Source organism: Mesocricetus auratus, unplaced genomic scaffold (genome assembly GCF_017639785.1).
Source record: "Mesocricetus auratus isolate SY011 unplaced genomic scaffold, BCM_Maur_2.0 Super-Scaffold_100019, whole genome shotgun sequence".
NCBI classification, from domain to species: domain Eukaryota; kingdom Metazoa; phylum Chordata; class Mammalia; order Rodentia; family Cricetidae; genus Mesocricetus; species Mesocricetus auratus.
This window is the reverse complement of record NW_024429200.1, coordinates 17078820-17099418: the sequence shown is the minus strand read 5'-3', so window position 1 is coordinate 17099418 and position 20599 is coordinate 17078820. Positions and strand designations below refer to the sequence as shown.

The window sequence follows — 20599 nt, the reverse complement described above, 5'->3', positions numbered from 1 at the left end:
GAAGTATAACTAACTTTGTAAGACCAATACAAAAAATAAGGTTTAAAACTACAAGGGAAATATATTAGAAATGGCAAAATATGCACATGTAAATCATATAGAAAATAAATAACATTATGAATAACTGCATGGTTGCATTTATGTGCAATAAACTAGAACTAATTAAACATGAAAGAGAAAAATCTGAAGTCCTAAGCCCAGGGCAATCATAAGAATTCATTTGCTTTCTTCTTTTTTGTCCCTGCTAACTACAGTCCAGATCAAGGGAGACGGTAGACCTACCATAACTAACAGTTTCAGCACTCAGGTGCAGAGGGTATGGGAAAACCAGAAAATAAAGGTCATTCTGGTTGAAGAAATACCACTGCAGCCTATTTCAATTTGCTTGAAAATTTTGTATATTTGCTGTAGAGTTCAAAGTCATACACATAGGAAAACCAAGACAAGCACACAATTTTGGACTACGGCTGTCTTTGCCAGGGCACAGGGGAGACTGTTTAAAGGAGTAACAGAACCAGATGAAAGGTTCATGGAAATTTATAAAATTCTTAACCATTATTTCTTGTGTATATGTGTCATTTAATTTATTTTATTGTTATTTAGAAGGTTCCATTACTTTATCAGATATGTGCAAGTTGTGAATATTTTATACACAAAAATATATTTTAAAAAACAAATTGAGAACCAAGTAAACTTACTCCTGCTTTAGGATGATGCATAGACATTCTTTGCTCCTGTTGCCAAGGAACGATTCTAAAGTGGATGATTTGCTGTGCAGAGCTTCTGGTAAGTTAGATTAACCTGCAAATGCTTTAAATATGGCTGAGCTTATGTTCTCTGCTCAATAATGTTTTTTTTACAATTCACACAATGAAAAGTTTACTAGGAAAATATATAATCAACAGTAATTTAACAATTAAAAGGGTGGGTTTTTTTAGTAGAATGAGGTACATTTTTTTCTTTTTTCTTATTATTATTTTCATTTTAAATAGCTTGTTTTACTTGTCAATCCCAGTTCCCTCTCCCTCCCCGCCTCCCGCACCCCCCCTATCATCCCCCCCAGCCTCCCACCCTATCACTATTTCCTTCCACATAGGGGATATCTAGAATCTGCCATTTCACTCAGGGCAGGGTCCAGGCACTCCTCTAAGAGTCCAGGATGAGAGAACATCCCTCTTTGTGTTACGGACACACAATGTCTGTTTGTATGCCAGGGATAAACACTGATCCACTGCTCAGGGCCCCTTAGGTTGCCCAGGCCTCCTCACTGACTTTCACATTCAGGGGGTCTGGATCACCAATTGAAATGTTTTATCGAAACAGTATGATGTAAGGCCACAAAGGTATCTGGAATTTCGAATCCAGTTGAGGTTTAAAAAATAAATAAATAAATGGATGGCAGATTCAATTCCTAGAGTGGATGGTAATCCCATCTGTCCATGATGCTCACCTTCTCTGGAACGATCATCTCTCAGTCATGACACTTTCACAAGTAGAAGGGGGTGTCTAAGTTGAGTCAAGTGAGAACTGAGCAGCATTGGGCTAGTACAGTAATTACCCTGGTGACTGAATTTCACCTGGACAAGGGTTGGGGAGGAGTAATGAAGCAGCTTGCATCTATAGAGCCACTGTAATTTAACTTATAGTCTAAGGCCAGGGGTTCTAAATGGCTCTGGCCTTGCTTTGCAGAAAGAATATGCTTCACTCCTAAAGTTGAGAACTGTGTTTTTTCAAAGGGGTCAAGACCAGGCTGGGGAAACCCAAAGAAACACCTGACCTGAGCAAATGGGAGCTCAGGGACCCCAGTCTGACAGCTGGGGAACCAGCATAGGACCCAACCAGGCCCCTATGTGGGTGTTAGTTGGGAGGCCTGGGAAGTCTATGAGACCTCTGGCAGGAGATCCAGTATTTATTCTGAGTGCACAAATGGACTTTGAGAGCCCATTCCCCACGGAGGGATATTCTCTCAGCCTAGTTACATGGGGGAGGGTCTAGGCCCTATCCCAAATGATGTGACAGACCTTAATGATGCTCCATGTAAGGCCTCACCCTCCCTGGGGAGTGGATAAGGTTGGGATGGAGGGGTGGGGGCCGTGAGAGGATGGGAGGAAGAGGGAACTGGGATTGATTTGTAAAATAAGATTGTTTCTAATTTAAATAAAAGTTCATATTTAAAAAGAACTATGCTTATTACCATGCTTTCCAGACTGAATTCTCGTCAAGTATTAAGAAGTGTTGTCTTCTAGAATTTAATTTTCAGCTGTAAGGACTTTCACCCCCAGAGTAAACAACACCAAATTAAAAGCTTGATGCAATTTTTCAAGGATTTTTTTCTCTTAAAGATATTTGTTTCTCTTTGAGGAACAATAAGCTATATTAAATGAATGAAAAACAATTATCTTGATTTTTTTCATAAAGACATTCTGATTTTCCAGTTTTGTTCTTTCAAAAATGCCTGAAGATTTAGAGATCAAGAGAGTATACATTCTGAGCTATCTCTTTGAATAATGCTAATGCTCACAGTGGAGGCAAAAGAACTGGTGGCTTCTTCCTTTGGTGACAATGATTTCAGTTGTGGATGCCTAGAACTCATTTCTCGTGAAAATCCTCTAAGTGATGTTTGGTCTTCTAGCTGTCACACAGAACCTGGAAAATATCATCTTCAAGTACGCCAGTGCTCTTTGGGGTCACCATTCCTCTTTCCAGTTCCTTTTTCTAAAAATATTACAGGTGTGTTTAGAGAGCTGGGTGGAAGTGATGGGCTATCCACTCCCCATCACTTTCATTGAAGGCATCAGTAGGACATGCTTAGGCCTTACCCTATTGTAAGAGGACTGCCTGGTGGGGAAAACAATTCTCCCCTGCTAGTTATACATCATAGGAACTTGCCCCTTAGATGTGAACACTATTAAATCTGTTCTTGAAACCCAAGGAACAACTGAATACTGATCACCCTCAACTCCAGCCCACTGTAATCACCATCGCCAGTAATATTTATATCTTTTATGACTTGTAGATAAAACCCAATGTCAAACTATATAGGGTTTATTTTAATCAACAGAACACCCTATCTACTTCATGAAGAATTAAGACAAACAAAACATTATGAACTCAAATATGCCTTCTGTTTCATAACTACATAAATTAGATATAAATTCTTCCATATAACAAGTCAATGTACATGTGTCTAATGTAAACCTGATGAAGATCAGCTATAGTTCTTTATAATTGCTATGTAAACCACATGACTTCTTTATTCTTGAAAAGAGAGCTATATTTGTTAAGAATTAAAATAATCTTAGTTTTGTTATTTTTGAGTGCCTATAGAAGCCAGGAAACTAGGAAAGGCTAATGGGGGTGGGTGGTGAAGAAAGATTTTTTAAAGGGAGGGACAGTAGGGCACATATGCTATAAAGGCAGAAAGTGGAATAATTGGGAGGGTTTGGATAAAGTGGAGAAGGGTGGGAGGATAAGGCTGATAAGGGGGTGGGAAAAGGAAAACTACCACTTAGGGGTTTTTAAAGAGTCATATGGAAACCTATTGTGTGTGTGTGTGTGTGTGTGTGTGTGTGTGTAAATGAACACTGGAGATATAGCTTAGCAACTAAGGATACACATTGCTCTTGCAGAGAACCCAAGTTCTTCCCCAACACCCACATCAGGCAGTTATATCTGCCTGTAGTTCCAACACCATGGGATCTGACACCATACCCTGGCCTCCTCAGGCTGCTGCACTAACATGCACATATCCATATACAGAAACACACATACACATAGTTAGATATAATAAAAATAAGTCTTAAAAGGGGTTTAGAGTTGCCCTACACAGGGAGACAATGCTCTTCAATACACAATAAGTTATCCAACAAAGAACCCAGTGCCATGTGTGATTTGTTGGTTAGAGACATGTCGTAGACCTCCAAAACAATACACTCTATAGTCATTGCTCCTTGTCATTAATCAGAACTTGAAGATAAGACCCTATTGTGGAAGATACAACAGAATTGACTTACATAATGTGGAGAAACCAAGCTGATAATCACCTGGAAGCTTCCTCTCTCCTGGCCAGTTTTCACAGTAGTAAAAGGTGCTATTCAGTTGGTAGGGGAGAAAAATCTTCAAGCCTTACCTAGATGTGAACTCTGTGAGCTATAGCAATGACCAAGTTTGAAAAGGTATGCTCATTGGGTTAAGAGTGGTGTGTATATTATGGGGATGGCCAACCACTTTTGTGTTGAATTTAAAGCCCACTTCACAGGACAGAACTGATGTGTAGTACTCCAAACTAGCCTGACTGGGAAGTTTTTGCCTGTACGGAAGAACTTATTATTATTATTATTATTATTATTATTATTATTATTATCATTTTTCTAAATAGACATAGTATCAAGGACCTTCTAAATCCCCATAATTGGATTCGTTTCTTAGCCCTCATCAAAGAAGCGCCCCCCATTCCAGTGGATCAGGGTTAATACAGAGACTCACCACTGGCCAAAGGGCAGAGTATAAGTGACTGAAGTGCTCATCTCCAAATGTGACATCTTTATCTTTCCAAAGGCTCAAGGAACATCAAGGAATAGCCAGAGGTTAGGGAGGACTGTTGCAAAACAATGCTTTCTGGATATAACAGAGCCAGGAACTTAGAAACTCACAATAGATGTAGCTACTCATGTAAGATCTGCACAAGATCAAGCCAGTAAAAATTTCAGAAACAATGGGGGAGGGGCTCATGAGGCCAACCTTTACCTGAGGAACTCTTGGCAGTTGGTAGCTGCTAGAAATGAGAGTTTTCCTCCATGTAGCTCCAGCTCTACTGGGTGGCTTTACATCCATGCTAATTGACAGCACTAATTTGATTCAATGGTTTATTTTTAAAGAGGGGGGAGGGTATGAAATTGGTTAAGAGACATAGTTGGGATGACAGATTGGGAGGGAAGAGGAATAGGGGGAAATGATAGGTTATATGATCAAAATATTTTGCATAAATGTATGAAAATTTCAAAGGATAAATGAAAACATATTCTGTATATACAGTCATGTTCTCCTTTTCTAAAAGTCCATTCTACAGCACAAAAACTCCACATATTTCCATTATAGCTAAATTTTAATGTATTAGTGTCTGAGGAAACCATAGAACCTGCACTTAAAGGTTTTTTCTTTCTCCTCAATGTAGATACGAGTTTTTATTGCTTACAGTATGCCTCCAACCACTTTACTTTTCTTCATGGGAAAGGTTTTCCTACTTCTGTGCTCCCCATTCTGACGCACTGTACTCCAGTCTATCCTCACTTACTTTAGAACAGTGGACACATTTTCTATAAACTTCTCAGACCCAGGGTCTGATTAATCATGAAACAATAGGGTCCATACCCCCTTCTTGCCTTTTACAATGTTACCAGAGAATGCATCCCATCCAAGAATTTGCCATGCTGCTTTCTAGCTTCAAGGCTTCTTAGAGAATCCCGCAACTGCACTGCAGGCTCAAAGAACTGTTCCCTATCATTTCACTCATCTCTAGCACCTGTTCTACAAAGCCGGAAGGCTGGGACTTCTGCTGAGTTGAGCTTTTCATGAACATACTCTCTGATTAGAATGTCTCTCCTATTTTCACACTTTGCATTCACTCATTCCAGAATTGGCGAATATTTAGAATAGTTAATACCTACCTTGTTTCAGGTTGTGGGGTATCCTGGGGTCAAAATTAGAATAAAGTAGATCTGTTCTTAAATACAAGGAATTTGCATTCTTCTCATACCGACTGTCCGCTCTCAGACTCAAGCATCTTTATCTCCTATTCCTTCTGCATGACATACCCATATTAAACTAATTGTGACTCCTTTTGGAAGGTTTCACCGCTGGTCAAATTTTGTTGCAGTGTGTGTGTGTGTGTGTGTGTGTGTGTGTGTGTGTGTGTGTGTGTGTGCGCGTCTATTTGTTGTTTTACATTCACTAGATTCTGAGATGCTTGTAACAATGAACATTCTGTTTTTAACATCTCGCCCTACAAGGCCCAGGATACAACTGATTTCAAATACATTTGAATTCAAAATTTAAGCATGGTGCCAGAAACCTAGCTTGCTAAAGAGATCTCTAAGCAAGTTACTAGATATGTGTACATTCTTTATTATTTCTGTTCAGACTCGCTAGTTTTCATGAGTATATGCAAAGCTCATTTTCCAAGGTATGCTTCTATAACACACCTGCCTCAGTGTTAATTTTTAATGTTTTATAAGGAATAGTTCTACCCTAGAAGATAATAGCATTTCATAAATATATATGAAGTTTTCTCGTGAAAAAGCTTAAGGTAGACAGCTAGTGGTTTAAGCTTTATCTTGCATTTATTTTCTCATTCCATAGAACTCACTCTTTCCTTGAAATTTCTATGAACAACAATAATGTTTCCTTTCCCATTGAGCTTCATTCTAATGTATCATATAGCTCAAGAGGGAATATATGATTTGCTTTCCTCTTCTTAATGCCATGGTTACTATAGGACTATCTCTAAGTAGCATTATTTTCAGCAGTCTTGGGGAATTCGGCTGCTGGTGCAATGTAGTATAGTGTTTTATATTGATTTATTCTAAGGAAATGAGTTATATGGTGCCATTTACTAAGCTCTCCTTCCTCTCTTCAGCCACAGCTCCCTTGCCTGTATTTTACAGAAGCAACTCATGACTTCCACTCATGAATTTTTATGGCGACAGGAATACTAAAATTACACGATCACTTGTAATCATATGGGAAAAGGCATTATAAGTCCACAACCTGTAGAAACAGGGATGTCGTTAATGAAAACCAGTATAACAGGTCAACAAAGTCTAGTAAGAATAGAGAAAGTATTATGCAAGTAGAACTCTGTTTCTTTAAACTCAGTTGTATAATTGCCAACTGAGATACTAATAAAAGCACAAAAGTATTGATATTGGTTTACAGAGCCTAAAATAATTCTTATCTGGATATCTATCCAAAAGGGCTTATCAGACCATTGGACTACACCTGGACTTAGCCATACAAAGTAATTTTATATAATAGGTAGGCATCCAATTACAGTTCTAATGTAATTCATGTACAAGTATTTAGAAGGAATCAAATGTAATATACCTTTTCTGTCTCCACCTTGCTTGAAATTTTCCCTGCATCATTGCTGCTTCTGAAACATAAATTGGCCCAGTTTGTAATTTCATTAAAATGTAATTTGGAAAATCCTTATCAAAATATCAATAGTCTTTACCCTGGAACTGGTTTTGTTTTTTCTTTTCTCTCATTTGTTTCTTGTCCAATATCAGTTTCTGTAAAACATTAAATGAAAGAAAAACCATTTAAATAAAGAGTTATCATTGGGTCTGTTTGTATGTGTGCATGTGTGAATGTATGCGTATGTGTGCATTAGAAGATGGAAGCATTGTTTGAAATGAAAAGTAAATAAATTCACATTATACCAATATAACAGTCTTCTTTTATAAGCACAAATGTCCTGTAACATCTTCCATTGCATCAGAGCCGTTCATCAGAGCAAGAAATACCAGGGCTGGAATTTATGCTGTATTGTACCCAAATAGGATATAGGAATTAAAGATATATAATTTATGCAGGAAAGCCATTTAGGTAAAAGAAAGTAACCTGGATGTTTAGTGATAAGGACATGACAGTGTTCCATTGGACTGGCTGGAGGTACAAAGGCATCCTTCCTTTTTATGTCAGAGAATATATCCAGCAGTTAACTTAAAGTAACATATTTGTAGAATTCATTTGGATAGATACTGAATACTACAAAAATAGTGAGGCTAAATGCATCTCATGAATTATGCATATGTAATTCAAAATGTAACCCAGAATTCTTGAATTTATGCCTACTGCCCAAATGACTAGACCCCACTGTGGCCATATCAATACATGATACCATCAACTTCCAGTCCATGGGCGGCAGATTCATTGAAATAAGTCATCTGAGTGGCCTCGGCCTCTGCTTCAGCATTGATGATCTGCTGTGCCACAGCCTCCACGATGGGCATCACCATGGCAGCAGTAGAGGTGTTGCTAAGCCACATAGATAAGAAGGCAGTACTGCTCATGAACCCCAACGTCAGCCTGAAATGAGAGGGTCTTTAGTGTGGAGCTGTGCTGTCTAGCTCATGTAGCTCTCTGAATTCAACTGTAGAGTATATTGTTCACAAATTTGGAACTATGTGTTTAATAACATAGAAGGTAAAGTTTCTTCCCAGATGGGAAACTCTTAGAGTAGATAGAAAGTTAGAATCAAAGTAAAACATATAAGAGTTTGTTATTAAGAGATATATACATATCCCTTTAAGGGTACTAGGAGAACATTCTTCCCAAAATAAGATAAATGATTAAATTTACAGCTAACTGAAAATTGGTATATAGCACAACAGGTTGCAGTGGTACCCTAATACTTGAGTAATTTTTTTATGAAAGACTACTTGTCTTTAGAAACAAGTAAGATGAAAGTACAACCAACTTATGAGAGTCCCTTGCTTTTATTTCATCCTTTGGCCATTTTTCTGTTTGTTAGTATGTGCAGCAAACAGAACCAGGAATGGGATTAATATTTATAAACTTTCCTTTCAGTCTCCTGGTTCAATATATAGTAGGTGGAAAAAATGGTTACAATTACTCAATAAAATGAAGTTTCAGAATTTACTATAGATTCTATTATTTATGTTCTCTTGAACCTAGCATTTCTTCCTGTTGTCAAGAATTAGATTTATTACTTGTCTTCTCTTATTAACAGAGTAATTTATCCTTAAAATAACAAATCTAAGACTTTTGGACTCAAACCATTTCTATAAACTTTCAAAAAATACTTGGGGGAAGTTTGATCCAGTAGGAAACCCCCCAAATCAGCCAGAAGCAGATATTTCTCACCAATTAGAGATCCTTCTTCCTTTCAAAAATGAATCTATATAAATAGTTCTATACCATGTTTCAGACTTGAGCATGGTGAATACTTTCTATGTGTGAAACAACATAAAACATTTTAGATATCTGTTTGAATAATAAGTAATTCTTAATTTAAACAATGGAAAAACTTTTAATATAGTTTCTGTAAAATGTGTAGTTCTTCCATATTAAAAAAATCAGCATCAGGTAAAGCTTTTGCTGGTGGAACTGAATTAAACCTAAGAGTCATATAGGAGTCTTGCCCTACTGTGCAGTGTGTTATCCTCTCTCCTGGAGCAATAAGCAGATAGTCAAGAGAAGATAGATTTCTATGGTAGCCAAGAGGAAGAGACACTATTCCACTGTATTTACAAAGTAAATATACTATACAAAATATATTGTGTATTAAATTTTCTCAGCAACATGTTTTGTCAAATTTGTCTCATATGTGTATATATATGTACACAGGGAGAAATGTGCATGAATATTCACACATAGTATTTTAGCAAAGAAATTTACTCCACAGTGGTAAACAGAGAGTCTGCTATGCCCTTGAAGAAATTATGCAACAGAAGTCATTTTTTTCTTATCTTCCAAAGGATGATAAGAAGGGGAAAAACTACCTAAGGCTTTAAAGTAAAACATTATGCAAATGATATGACACTGGAAATGTTCCTTAGCTGATGTGCATGTTTATAACAAGAGGTGGAGCAGAACCCAAATAGACAATTAATTTAATGGAATAAAAACAAACATTTGTTTCAGTGAAGGGAAATCAGTCAAATGAGTAATTTCATACATAGAAGAAAAATTTCAATTGATTGTTTCACTTTGCAACACCTAATTTGAAAAGAAAAATGTGTTCACCTTGAAATTTTTCTGCACAGATTTGTATTCTGTCAGTAATGACTTTGTCTTTGGTTCATAACATCCTCCCTGTTGATAAAGGATGCTCTCGACTGAGTTTTGAATGTGTTATCAGCCAAATAAACAAAGTGGGGATTGAGATCTACTCTGAAGATATCACTCTCCTTTGCTGTGGTTCAAGGCTCCTCTTATCTTTGACTCCAGTGGTGCATTAAAGGTGAAGGTGAAAGAGTTGTGTGCATTTATTCCAGTATCCCTGAAATTTGACCTGCAGTGAAAGGAAAGTTGGTTTTTTCCTCCTACTCCTCCGACACACTTCATATCCCTTTCATATTTTCGCAGGCGCCCTTCTCACCAAGCCATTTTCGGCGCTATTTATTTGTTATTTGCTCTACACAAAATGGTCTGCTTAGGATATATGGATGAAGGGAACACAGTACTTACCAGGCCGGATTCACACCCACCATCATCACCATTCTCAGAGCAATCCTCTTGTGCAAATTCCATTTCTCTATTGATGTGGCTAAACAGATGACTCCAATTAACAGCAGATGAAAATCTTTGAAATAAGAAGAGGCCACCTGAAATTGCAGATAAACCCAAGATTATGTATCTTGGTTGAGAGAATAATATACAACAAAGACCTTCAACTATGCAATTTTCTGTTGTGTCAAAGGACATGTAAATGTGTTTGAACACAAATTTAAATGTGATCTATAGTTGTTTTATTCAGAAATAGTGCTGTTTAAAAGCATGCAGGGAAATATGCATATACAGGACACTAGATTTTTAAATGTAAGAGTCATATCATGCAAATGGTCTTATGCTATAATTTCTCTATCTATAAACTAATGTTACTTTTAAAATGTCCTAAAGTGGAGTGCTAATAACTGAGATATCAGAAAATTTCACATCCATGCCCACCTGAGGGTGACGAACCCTGGTGGTGGCCAGGTTGCAGAAAGGAGGTAAGGAGTCAGCAAGGGAAGGATGAGCCAGGCTTGATTGTCGAGAGAATCTTGCAGTCTAACTAGCAGTCACAGTGCTTCTTTACTTACATAGAATTCAGTAGTCAGGGATGCATTCGTGTTGTTCCAAAACACAGATCATACCATTTTTGTTTCTAGATATATGTTTAACTTTTTTTCTTTTGTATATCTGGGGTCAAAATTTTAATCAACATTGATAAACCTTGACAGAGCAGAGTTATCTTTTACAATCATTTTTACACATCAACCCCTTAACCCAATTGTTAAGAATCTAAAGCATGTGACAGCTTGGTCTCAGGCTGATAGCTTTTGTGGCTTCAAGGAAGCTAGACAGAAAGAAAATCTTCAAGTCATCCCAGGCAGATTGCCATGACCCAAGCAGTGTATGATTAACTCTTAATGGTCAGAGTACCCAAGAAAAATCCCCAGGCCAAAGGTGCTGCATTTATTATTCAATTTCTGGCATAATATAATATTTTACATTTTGTATCTTTATAGAATTTGTTTATATGTCTAATCCTACAGCTGTTTGGTTAAGACACCACAGTGGCCTTGCATGAGCTAACTTTTTTAAGAGAGGGAGGTCCTGACACCTCATTTATTTTTTGCCATCTTTCCACACCATTCTTAGCCCATCAATATAAATCCCTGTGTAAGGCAGAGGTAACTTAGCTAAGCTAACTTTGTTGCTGTGTATGCCACATAGTCGGACGAGGCTTGCAATCTGATCCGTGGCCAACTCCTATAGCCCATTGAGTCTTATAGACTTTTTAAAGTTTACTCTGTTTTAATTATCTTGTTCCTGAGTAAACACAGGGTAGATGTTTCAAGAATATCTCAGAGCCTCATGAAGAAACTTCTGGCTTCTTTATGTGTCACAACTTCCAATACTTAAGGAAAACTTTCAAGTAAATAAGGATACCTTCCTAAAATAAAGAGGGCTGGTATGCTCAGGACTTTCATGGGGAAGCAAAGAAGTACTACTCCTGGGAGAAGGCATAAAAGATTCATAAGAAATTCAGTAAAATAAAAAGATGATACTGTCCCTTGAAAGTAAAAGCAGAGAAGCAGAGTCCTTTACAATGTTTTGTAAAACATTGACTTTTAAAATGTATTTTTAGTGTATGTTACTTATTTATATTTGGCAGTAATTGGGTAGTAAATAATATTATTTTAGTATTTATTACTGTAACCCTGAAAATGTATCTGTCATCCATCCTAAAGGAGGAGTAGAGGATGTGATGTCACTGACTGACAACATGAGTGCACTGAAGGTGGGCTGAATGAGTTAAGTTGGGCACAGGAAGACATAAGTTGTGATTTCTCATAGGTAGAAACTAAGACATGATTTCATAGAAGCAGAGAGAATGATGGCCAGTAGACATTACAATGGGGAGCAGGAAGAAGGAAGGTTAGAGGGCAGGTACTAAGAACTATTGGAACAGAGGTTTAAACTCAAATATTCTAATGCACAATAGGTTTACTAAAGTTCACAGCAACTTATTACATCTTTTAAAGAAAAAAGTAGAATAATTCAAGGTTTACCACACAAAGAAATGACAATCATTTGAGGAACTGGCAAAGCTCTCCTCTGAGACAAAAGGAATGAGACATCTGATGGGTTCTTCCCCCTGTGAACTTCTTCAGTGATGAAACATCTGGAATTTCTAAGTAGGCCCTTCTGTCTTTCTGACTCCCCCTACCCTGCCCACTTTCTTTGCCATACCTTGAGACTTCTTTCTTAACTCAATGCGCTTGGTCTTACCCCTGACGCCACATGTCCCCTGGTTTCAGTAAATAATACTAAATAAATTAAAGAGAAAGTGAAGGAAATTATTCCTAAGTTCCTACCTTCCAAATGTATTTATTTTGTTCTAAGCCTTCCAGCCACCTACCTCTGTGACATTACTTGGCAATAACTCCTTTAGTATATTGATTTTCTAGTGTGTCTATACTTGTGAACAATTTTTCACACAATAGTTTGTTCCTTGCTCTTTGAGAAATTTTTCTTGCCTACTTTGAAATGTTTTAAATCTGTTTTTACAATTGCATTTACTCTAGAAGGTTTCACTTGTACTCTTCTTGTTTTACACATCCAATGCAAATCCTCTAGATGTAATTCCTATCTCAGCACGATTGATACACATACTATCTAATATAGTAGAGATCAACTACATACTTGCTGAATGAGTTTTGAGTATAACACTATGCTCTTTGTATCCTCACAGAAAAGTCCAGGTTCCAGAATACGAACCCAACAGACACGTTCATTTTCCACAAACATCTAAAAGCACAACAATTCAAAGTGACACCCATTTACTCAACCCAAATATCCTACATTTTCTTCCTCTCGTTCCCTGTTTCATGAAGAATAAAATTACATCTACTCTGTTGTCTAAGTCAAATTTCAGAGTTATTGGCAATTCGCTTTTCATTTCTAATATATGTATCCTGTTCCTTTAATATTTTCTATATTTTTTAAATGCATTGAGTCTTCACACATGATTATCTTAAGGGCCCTACTTCCTTTTTCTAACCCAACCTACACAATCATTACTTATTTTTCTAAAGTTTTAGTCTAGTCATGTTGTTGACCTTTTTATTTCCTTTCAGTTAATTCGGTGGGATCTGAGAGAAAATCCTTTATTCTCCATAGCCCGTCAAACTTCAGGTTCATCTCATCTCCCCAATGTAAAGTTTTACCACCTCACTCAACTGTTACTTGTGTATAGCTTTCCCTAAAAACAAAAATAATTTGGCATTTGTTTCCATTTTAAGTTGAAATAGCCTTTTTGCATTTCTTACATACTCCTAATCTTCTTTCATGGATTAAAACAGGTGGTAACTCTCCAAAAATTCCTTCTCTGAGACCCTAAGTTGTACTGCGTGGTATTTCTGCATGTTATGACAAAAATCAGTACTTACTATGTTGATTTTTTTCATGTAATTCCCCTTTCAACAGACCAGGTAATTTTGAAGATAGAATGAATTATATTGATCAGGTAGTTGTGAACTTAGCATATAGGCAGCATATATGGTTTGTGTTTAATAAGTATCTAATTACCAAGTCCCTAGGATCACAAATCTTCTAAGTTATTTAATGAAAAGAAGCAAGTTAGCAGAGAAGGCAAGACAGTATCATGGATATATGGGAGATACTTCTTCAAGATGTAATTAACTTTCAAACAGTAAGTAAAGTAAGTGACCACTCTTTTCTAGAAAATGCGGAAATTCATTCTGCAAGACCTGATATTTGAGATTTGAAAGATGCTCTTATGCCTTCTTGAGTTTGACTTACGGAAATAACTCAATGACTGCATTGACATAATGCTGTTGTTCCCCAAACTGTGTATACTGAACTGCAACATGAACAGAATATTGGCTCTACTTTCTTATAAAAGAGCGTATCAGGAGCTCCTTCCTCCTCCATAAGTGAAACATCAAGGCAACATTTAAAGAGCAGAAAGTTAACTCTCTCTCTCTCTGTGTTAGTGTGTGTGTGTGCGTGCATGTGTGATTCATTTTATTTTAATTTTATTTATTTAAAAGTTTTTTACATAGTAACTACAGTCTCCTTCCCTCGTCTTTTCCTGCTTTCTCCCAACCTTCCCCCCACCTAACTCTCCATCCACTCCTCAGTAAAGGTAAGGCCTCTTATCTCTGTATCATGGCTGAGTAATGTTTGCCATTATAGGGAATGGGCTCCAAAAATTCAGTATATGCACTAGGAATACATTCTGGTCGCATTGTCAGTGGCCCCACAGACTTACTGTCACCCACATCCAAAGGGCCTAGTTTGGTCTTATGCAGGTTCTCCAGCTGTCAGCCCAGAGTCAGTGAGATCCCACTTGTTCTAGTCAGCTGTCTGTGGATTTCCCAATCACTATCTTGACCCTGTTGCTCATATAATCCCTTCTTCCTCTTTTTGACTGAACTCCAGGAGCTGGGTATAATGCTGAGCTGTGGATCTCTGTATCTGCTTCCATCAATTACTGGATGAAGGTTCTATGATGACAATTGGGGTGGTCATCAATCTGACTAAGAAGGCCTATTCAGGCACTCTCTCCACTATTGATAGGAGTTTTATCTGGGGTCATCCTTGTGGATTCCTAGGAGTCTCCCAAGCATCAGATTTCTCCCTAATGCCATAATGGCTCCCTCTATCAAGATTTCTCTTCATTGTTCTCTCTCTGTCTTTCTGTCTCTGTCTCTCACTGTTTCTCTCTCTGTTCCTTCCCCAACTCAACCATCCAGTTCTCTTATGCTCTCCTTCCTCCTCCTCTTCACTCTTCCCTCCTCTTCCCCCACCATGCTCCCAATTTACTCAAGAGATCTTATCTATTTCCCCTTCCCAGGCACATCCATGCATGTTTTCCTTAGAGAATTATCAACAGAAGAAACTCAAATGGTCAAAAGGCACTTAAGGGATTGTTCAACATCCTTAGCCATTAGGGAAATGCACATCAAAATGACTCTGAGATATCATCTTACACCTGTGAGAATGGCTAAGATCAAAAACACTGACAGATTATGCTGGAAAGGGTGTGGAGTAAGGGGAACACTACTCCACTGCTGGTGGGAGTGCAAACTTTGGAAATCAGTATGACTGTCTCTCAGAAAATTGGGAATGAATCTACCTCTAGTCCCAGCTATACCACTCTTGGGCATATACCCAAAGGATATACATTCGTACTACAAGGACATTTGCCCAACTCTATTCACAGAAGTATTATTCATAATAACCAGAACCTAGAAATTTGAAGAATAGATAAAGAAAATGTGGTACATTTACACGATGGAGTACTATTCAGCAGTAAAATATAAAAACATCTTAAAATTTGCAGGCAAGTGGATGAAACTAGAAAGAAAAATCTTGAGTGAGGTAACCCAGACCCAGAAAGAAAAACATGGTATGTACTCATTCATAAATAGATGTCAGATATAGAGAAAAGGATAACCATACTAAAATCCATAACTCCTGAGAAGCAAGGTAACAAGAAAGTTAACTAATATTAAGTTAACTCTTAACAGAAACCAAATCTATTGATATTTTAATGTGTGTGTGTGTGTGTGGGGGTGGGTGGGTGGGTGGGTGGGTGGGTGTACTATGGAAGCTAGAAGAGGATGTCAGATCCTCTAGATCTGGATTTACAGGCAATTGTGAGTTACCCAATGCCAGTTCTGGGAGCTATAATCTGATTCTCTACAAGAGCAACAAGTGCTCTTTGTTGCTGGAACCATCTCTACAGCTACTCTACTGGTATTTTGATGTTGTAATTTCAGCCTTCAGAACCATGAGCAATTAAATTTCAATTATTTGTAAGTTCTTAGTTAAGAGATTTTTTAATTTTCTTTCAGAATCCTGATGAATAATTCATAGATTTAAAATTGTACTCTGCTCAGAGTTACATAATAAAATCTCACACTATCTTTCTCTGTCCATACCACAATATTACTCAACCTTTTCTCTAGTGTATCCATGATGTTACCTCCAAGTTATTCATTAGTAGCCTTCTTGGTTATCAGATTGATAAGTATGGTACCAAAGTACTTTTGTTAAGTAATTCTTATTTGAATTGCCGGTGTATCTCAAGCAAAAGAAGAAATCAGGGCATAAAATACAAAAGGACAGATTAACTCTGTAACTATGTGACAGCTCTGAAGATCACATGAGAAAAATATATAATCCATATGAGGTTCAGTACTACCAACAGTTTGGGGTCAATCTCTGGGCATCTTGTAATATATCCCCTAAAAGTGAGGGGGAAATAACACATTAATAAGTGATTTAGCAGAAGAATAAGTTCATGACTATGAGATGTTCTTTTTATGGGTATTGGAGAGGAGACACTGAGAAGGGTCACTTTGTAGCCTGGGATGTCCTAGCATTCTGTGTGTAGACCAGTCTGGCTACAAAATCACAGTTATCCACCTGACTCTGTCTCTGGAGTGCTGGGATTAATGATATATACCACTATGTCCAGAAAGATATTTTTGTAACCTATTTAGTTTCTTGAGGGAGTATTATACTTTTAAAAGATAGATAGTAAATGTTCTAGATGTTTGTAATTATATGTTCTCTATAAAAATTACTCAACTCTGTCAGTGGCATTCAAGAGTAAAATAATATATAATGATTCCAATTTCATGCGATGCAATTCCATTTCTCCACTTAACAGGTCAAAAACCTAGGGGTTATATCTGTGAATCTCTTATTTCAATTGTATGCCATATCTAATAATTAAAGGAAGTCAGTTGGATTTTCTTAAACAAGGGGGCCTATATTCTTTGTTTGCTATTGTAGATTCTACACTTTTTAGTTTTTCATAAGGATTAGATAGACTTGAGAAAAAAATGGTGTACAGGTGATAACAGCAGAAAACTCTCTTAGGGATTAGGCATGTGACTCATCTGGTAGAGTGTTTTCCTGTAACACACAGATCCCAAGGAATGCACAAAGTTCTGGGTTTTAATATCAGCACCAAATAAACCAGGGCCTGGTGCATGCCTTAATATGCAGTCATCTTTGGCTACATATCAAGCTGAAGCCAGCATTGGATACATGAGCCTGTAAAATAAATAAATAAATAAATAAATAAATAAATAAATAAATAAATGGAGGAAGTGCTGATGATTTAGAAATGGCACTGATGAATATAACTATTTGGAGAGAAAAATGGATATGTCAAACAAAATTCATGAGATTTAAAGTCTATTTACAAGATCAAGATAGTTATTTTCCTGCCCCCAAATGGGATTTCATCTAAAGATATGGAATTTTTCAATCAGAACACCTGAGTTCCTGCCTAACCATATAATTTATCAGCTGAGGGACCTTTGCACAAATCAATAAAAAGTCATAAAAAAGTAGTTCTTCACACTGTCTGTGTATTAAATAAAAAGGTTTCTTTAAAATGTGCTTTCGGTTAAAATTAATATGATTAGGTTGTTCATTTTAAAATATCTATTTGTGCTGTTTTGCTAAAGTTTCTGGTCTCCATATTAACTGACTTAACAGCAAATTTGACAGCCTGGTCACTGGGTCATTCTTGAAGGATTTACTTCACTGGATCCTAGGGCGTCACACCTTTGTGATTTTCCTTTTATCTCAGCAACCTTTTCTTCTGGTCTCTTGCCCAGTACTTTCTCTTCTCGTTAATCATCTTTTGTTCTCTTTTGCTTTGTTTGAGACTGACTTATCCTATTCATCTTAGAATGACCTTAAATTTACAAGGTAACTCAGGCTAGCCTCAAATTTACCTCCAGATTTACCTATACTTGTTTTACAGGTTTATGTTACCATCCATACCCAGCTTCACCAGCTCCTAAAGGTAGGAGTATCCACGACTCTGATTCAGTCTTCTGTCTTCACTTACTGCTATAAGTGATCTCATGTCATAGATGTTAAAAAACATCAGTATGCTGATGATTGTCACATAGCTAGTAACTCCAGACAAGTCCATCTCTCGGGAACTCTGAACTTCTTTTGAGCTATCTCCACATCCTTTCTCAAACTCTTAGATACCCAACAGGCATTTCAAAAGTACACATTCTGCACAAACCCATGCTTCAACCCTTTTCCACAACCAGCCTGCTCTTCCCATAATGATTCCAATTTCATGGGATGCAATTCCATTTCTCCCCTTGACGGGTCAAAAACCCGTAATCTGTGAATCTCTTCTTTAAATCATATGCCACATCTAATAAGTAAAGGAAGTCAGTTGGAGTTTCTTTCAAACTTCATTAACAAGATAGTCAATGTGTGTGTCAGAGCTCTGTTCTAGGTTACCATGGTTATACCTAGCTTGCAATAGCTTGCCTGTCTTCTGGCTCAGTTTCTCAATGCAATAGCTCAAATTATTCTGTGAAAATCAAAGTCAGGTTAATCATGTTACTTTTTTCCTACAAATTCTCCATTAAGTTTCTACTCCCTCAGTTGGTAAAAGCTTACCATGACCTTGTTTGACCATGGCCATCCAAAATCCTATCACATTACCCTATTGACACCATAGTTGATTTCTCACTTATTCCTTTGGTTACAGCTATACTGTAGATACTGGCTTGACTTGAGACCTTTGTACTGGGTGTTTCTCTCTTACATGGGCATTTCTCAATATTCAAATGGTTAGCTTCCTTATCTCCAGTAACTCTCTGTTTAATTAACTGGGTTGTTCTACCCTGATAACAAACTCCCATTAGAATAGACAATCCTATCTGAAATTGCTATTCCTTCTGATTTTCACTAACTTTTTGCATTTTTCCTTATCATTGATTACATTTCTTGTATGTGTATGTGTGAGTACATGATGTATCCATGTATGTGCACATGTGTGTGCAGGTGCCAATGCCTGAACAAACATATATAGAGTCAAGAAGTGGTCAACCATATGTTCATCACTTTCTACCTTATTTTCTGAGACAGGTTCTCTCACTGAATTTTTGGCTCAGTGATTGTGTAGATTGGCTTCTGACCATGTACCCCTTATCCTCTATCTCCCTGGAGCTGACATTACAGGCTTATGCTGCCATACTTGGTTTTGTGTGTGGATGCTGGGGCTCTAGACTCATATCCTTGTGTTTGCATAATAAGTACCTTAAACACTGAGCCATCTCTTTAGGCCCCATCAATTATATTTCTAACAAACTCTTCAACTTATCTATTTATCAGATATATTATTTACTCTCTCCATCCCCCTAAAAATAGGGGATTTTCCTCTGTTTTTATTCATAAACTTTTCCACAAGTTTTATTTATTAATGTTTTCCAAGTATCTGGCAGGCCCTACCACATAAATATTTATTGAGTGACTGAGTAAATATGTAACATAACATCTATATGCATAGATTTTCTCATGTTATTTATAAGTATAATTTCAACAGTAGTAATACTAATATCTGTTATAGAAGATTTGATCACACTCAAGTACTTAGCTGTTTACATGTAATTCAAATAGTATAAAAATTCAATAGTTGATAGTTTTTTATTATAGTAATGTGCACAGCAAAATTTAGATGTTCAGCATTGGCCTTGAAGTATATAATATTAACTATGGTGACAGAGAGAGAGAGAGAGACAGACAGACAGACAGACAGACAGACAGACAGAGACAGAGACAGAGACAGAGAGAGACACAGAGACAGAGAGACAGAGTCAGAGAGATGAAAACTCATGGGTGTTATATCAGCATTTGAACACTGTTTCACATATTGTATGTGATTGTACAACCATGACATATGTGGCTTCTTGTTCCACTTGCAGATGAAAAAAAGAATAAAGAGATATGATAAAGATTCACACACATATGAAGGATGGATCTTGACAACTCAACTCACGTCTTTTGTGCTAAGTTTGTAGCTCTGTCCATACCAGCTTTGGTCAGACATTTATTTGTTAAAGCTTAATTGTCCTTTGTTGTAAAGGATCACAAGATGGAGAACAGACATAACTACTGAAAGTTCTAAGTTCTTTGACTTCCTGTAGGCTCCAGTTCTGCTTACTAGGTGTAGAGACTCAAAAGATTTAAATACATCAGACCACAATATAAATGGTACATTTGTTTGTCTTTGCAACACTCCAGATATTTCTAAAATGATCTGTTTTTGTCAGTCTACCAGCTAGTATTTACTGAGTGCTTACTTTGTAGCAGATTTTATATTTAATACCTGTGATACTATTGTCAATTTGATGAGATCTAGGTTCATCTGGTACACAAGCCTGAGGAGATGGCAATAAGGGATTTTGTAGCCTCTAGCCATACCTGAGAGGTATGTAGATTGAGTCAGTTGAGGAGGGAATACTTTCCCAGTGTGGGCTACACAATTCTGTATACCCTAGCCTGGACT

General features: G+C 37.1%; 1 protein-coding gene across 1 annotated transcript in view; it reads right to left on the bottom strand.

Moving 5' to 3' along the window:
• The window catches only part of Slc13a1 (solute carrier family 13 member 1), an 85983-nt gene that overhangs the window by 47023 nt on the left and 18361 nt on the right, over positions 1-20599 (bottom strand). Inside the window, exons 3-6 of the mRNA XM_040728655.1 lie at positions 10213-10349; positions 7901-8088; positions 7232-7289; positions 7102-7150 (exon numbers count right to left, since the gene is read on the bottom strand). Coding sequence (XP_040584589.1) covers positions 7102-7150; positions 7232-7289; positions 7901-8088; positions 10213-10349 — 432 coding nt within the window. The remainder of the gene's footprint in view (positions 1-7101; positions 7151-7231; positions 7290-7900; positions 8089-10212; positions 10350-20599) is intronic.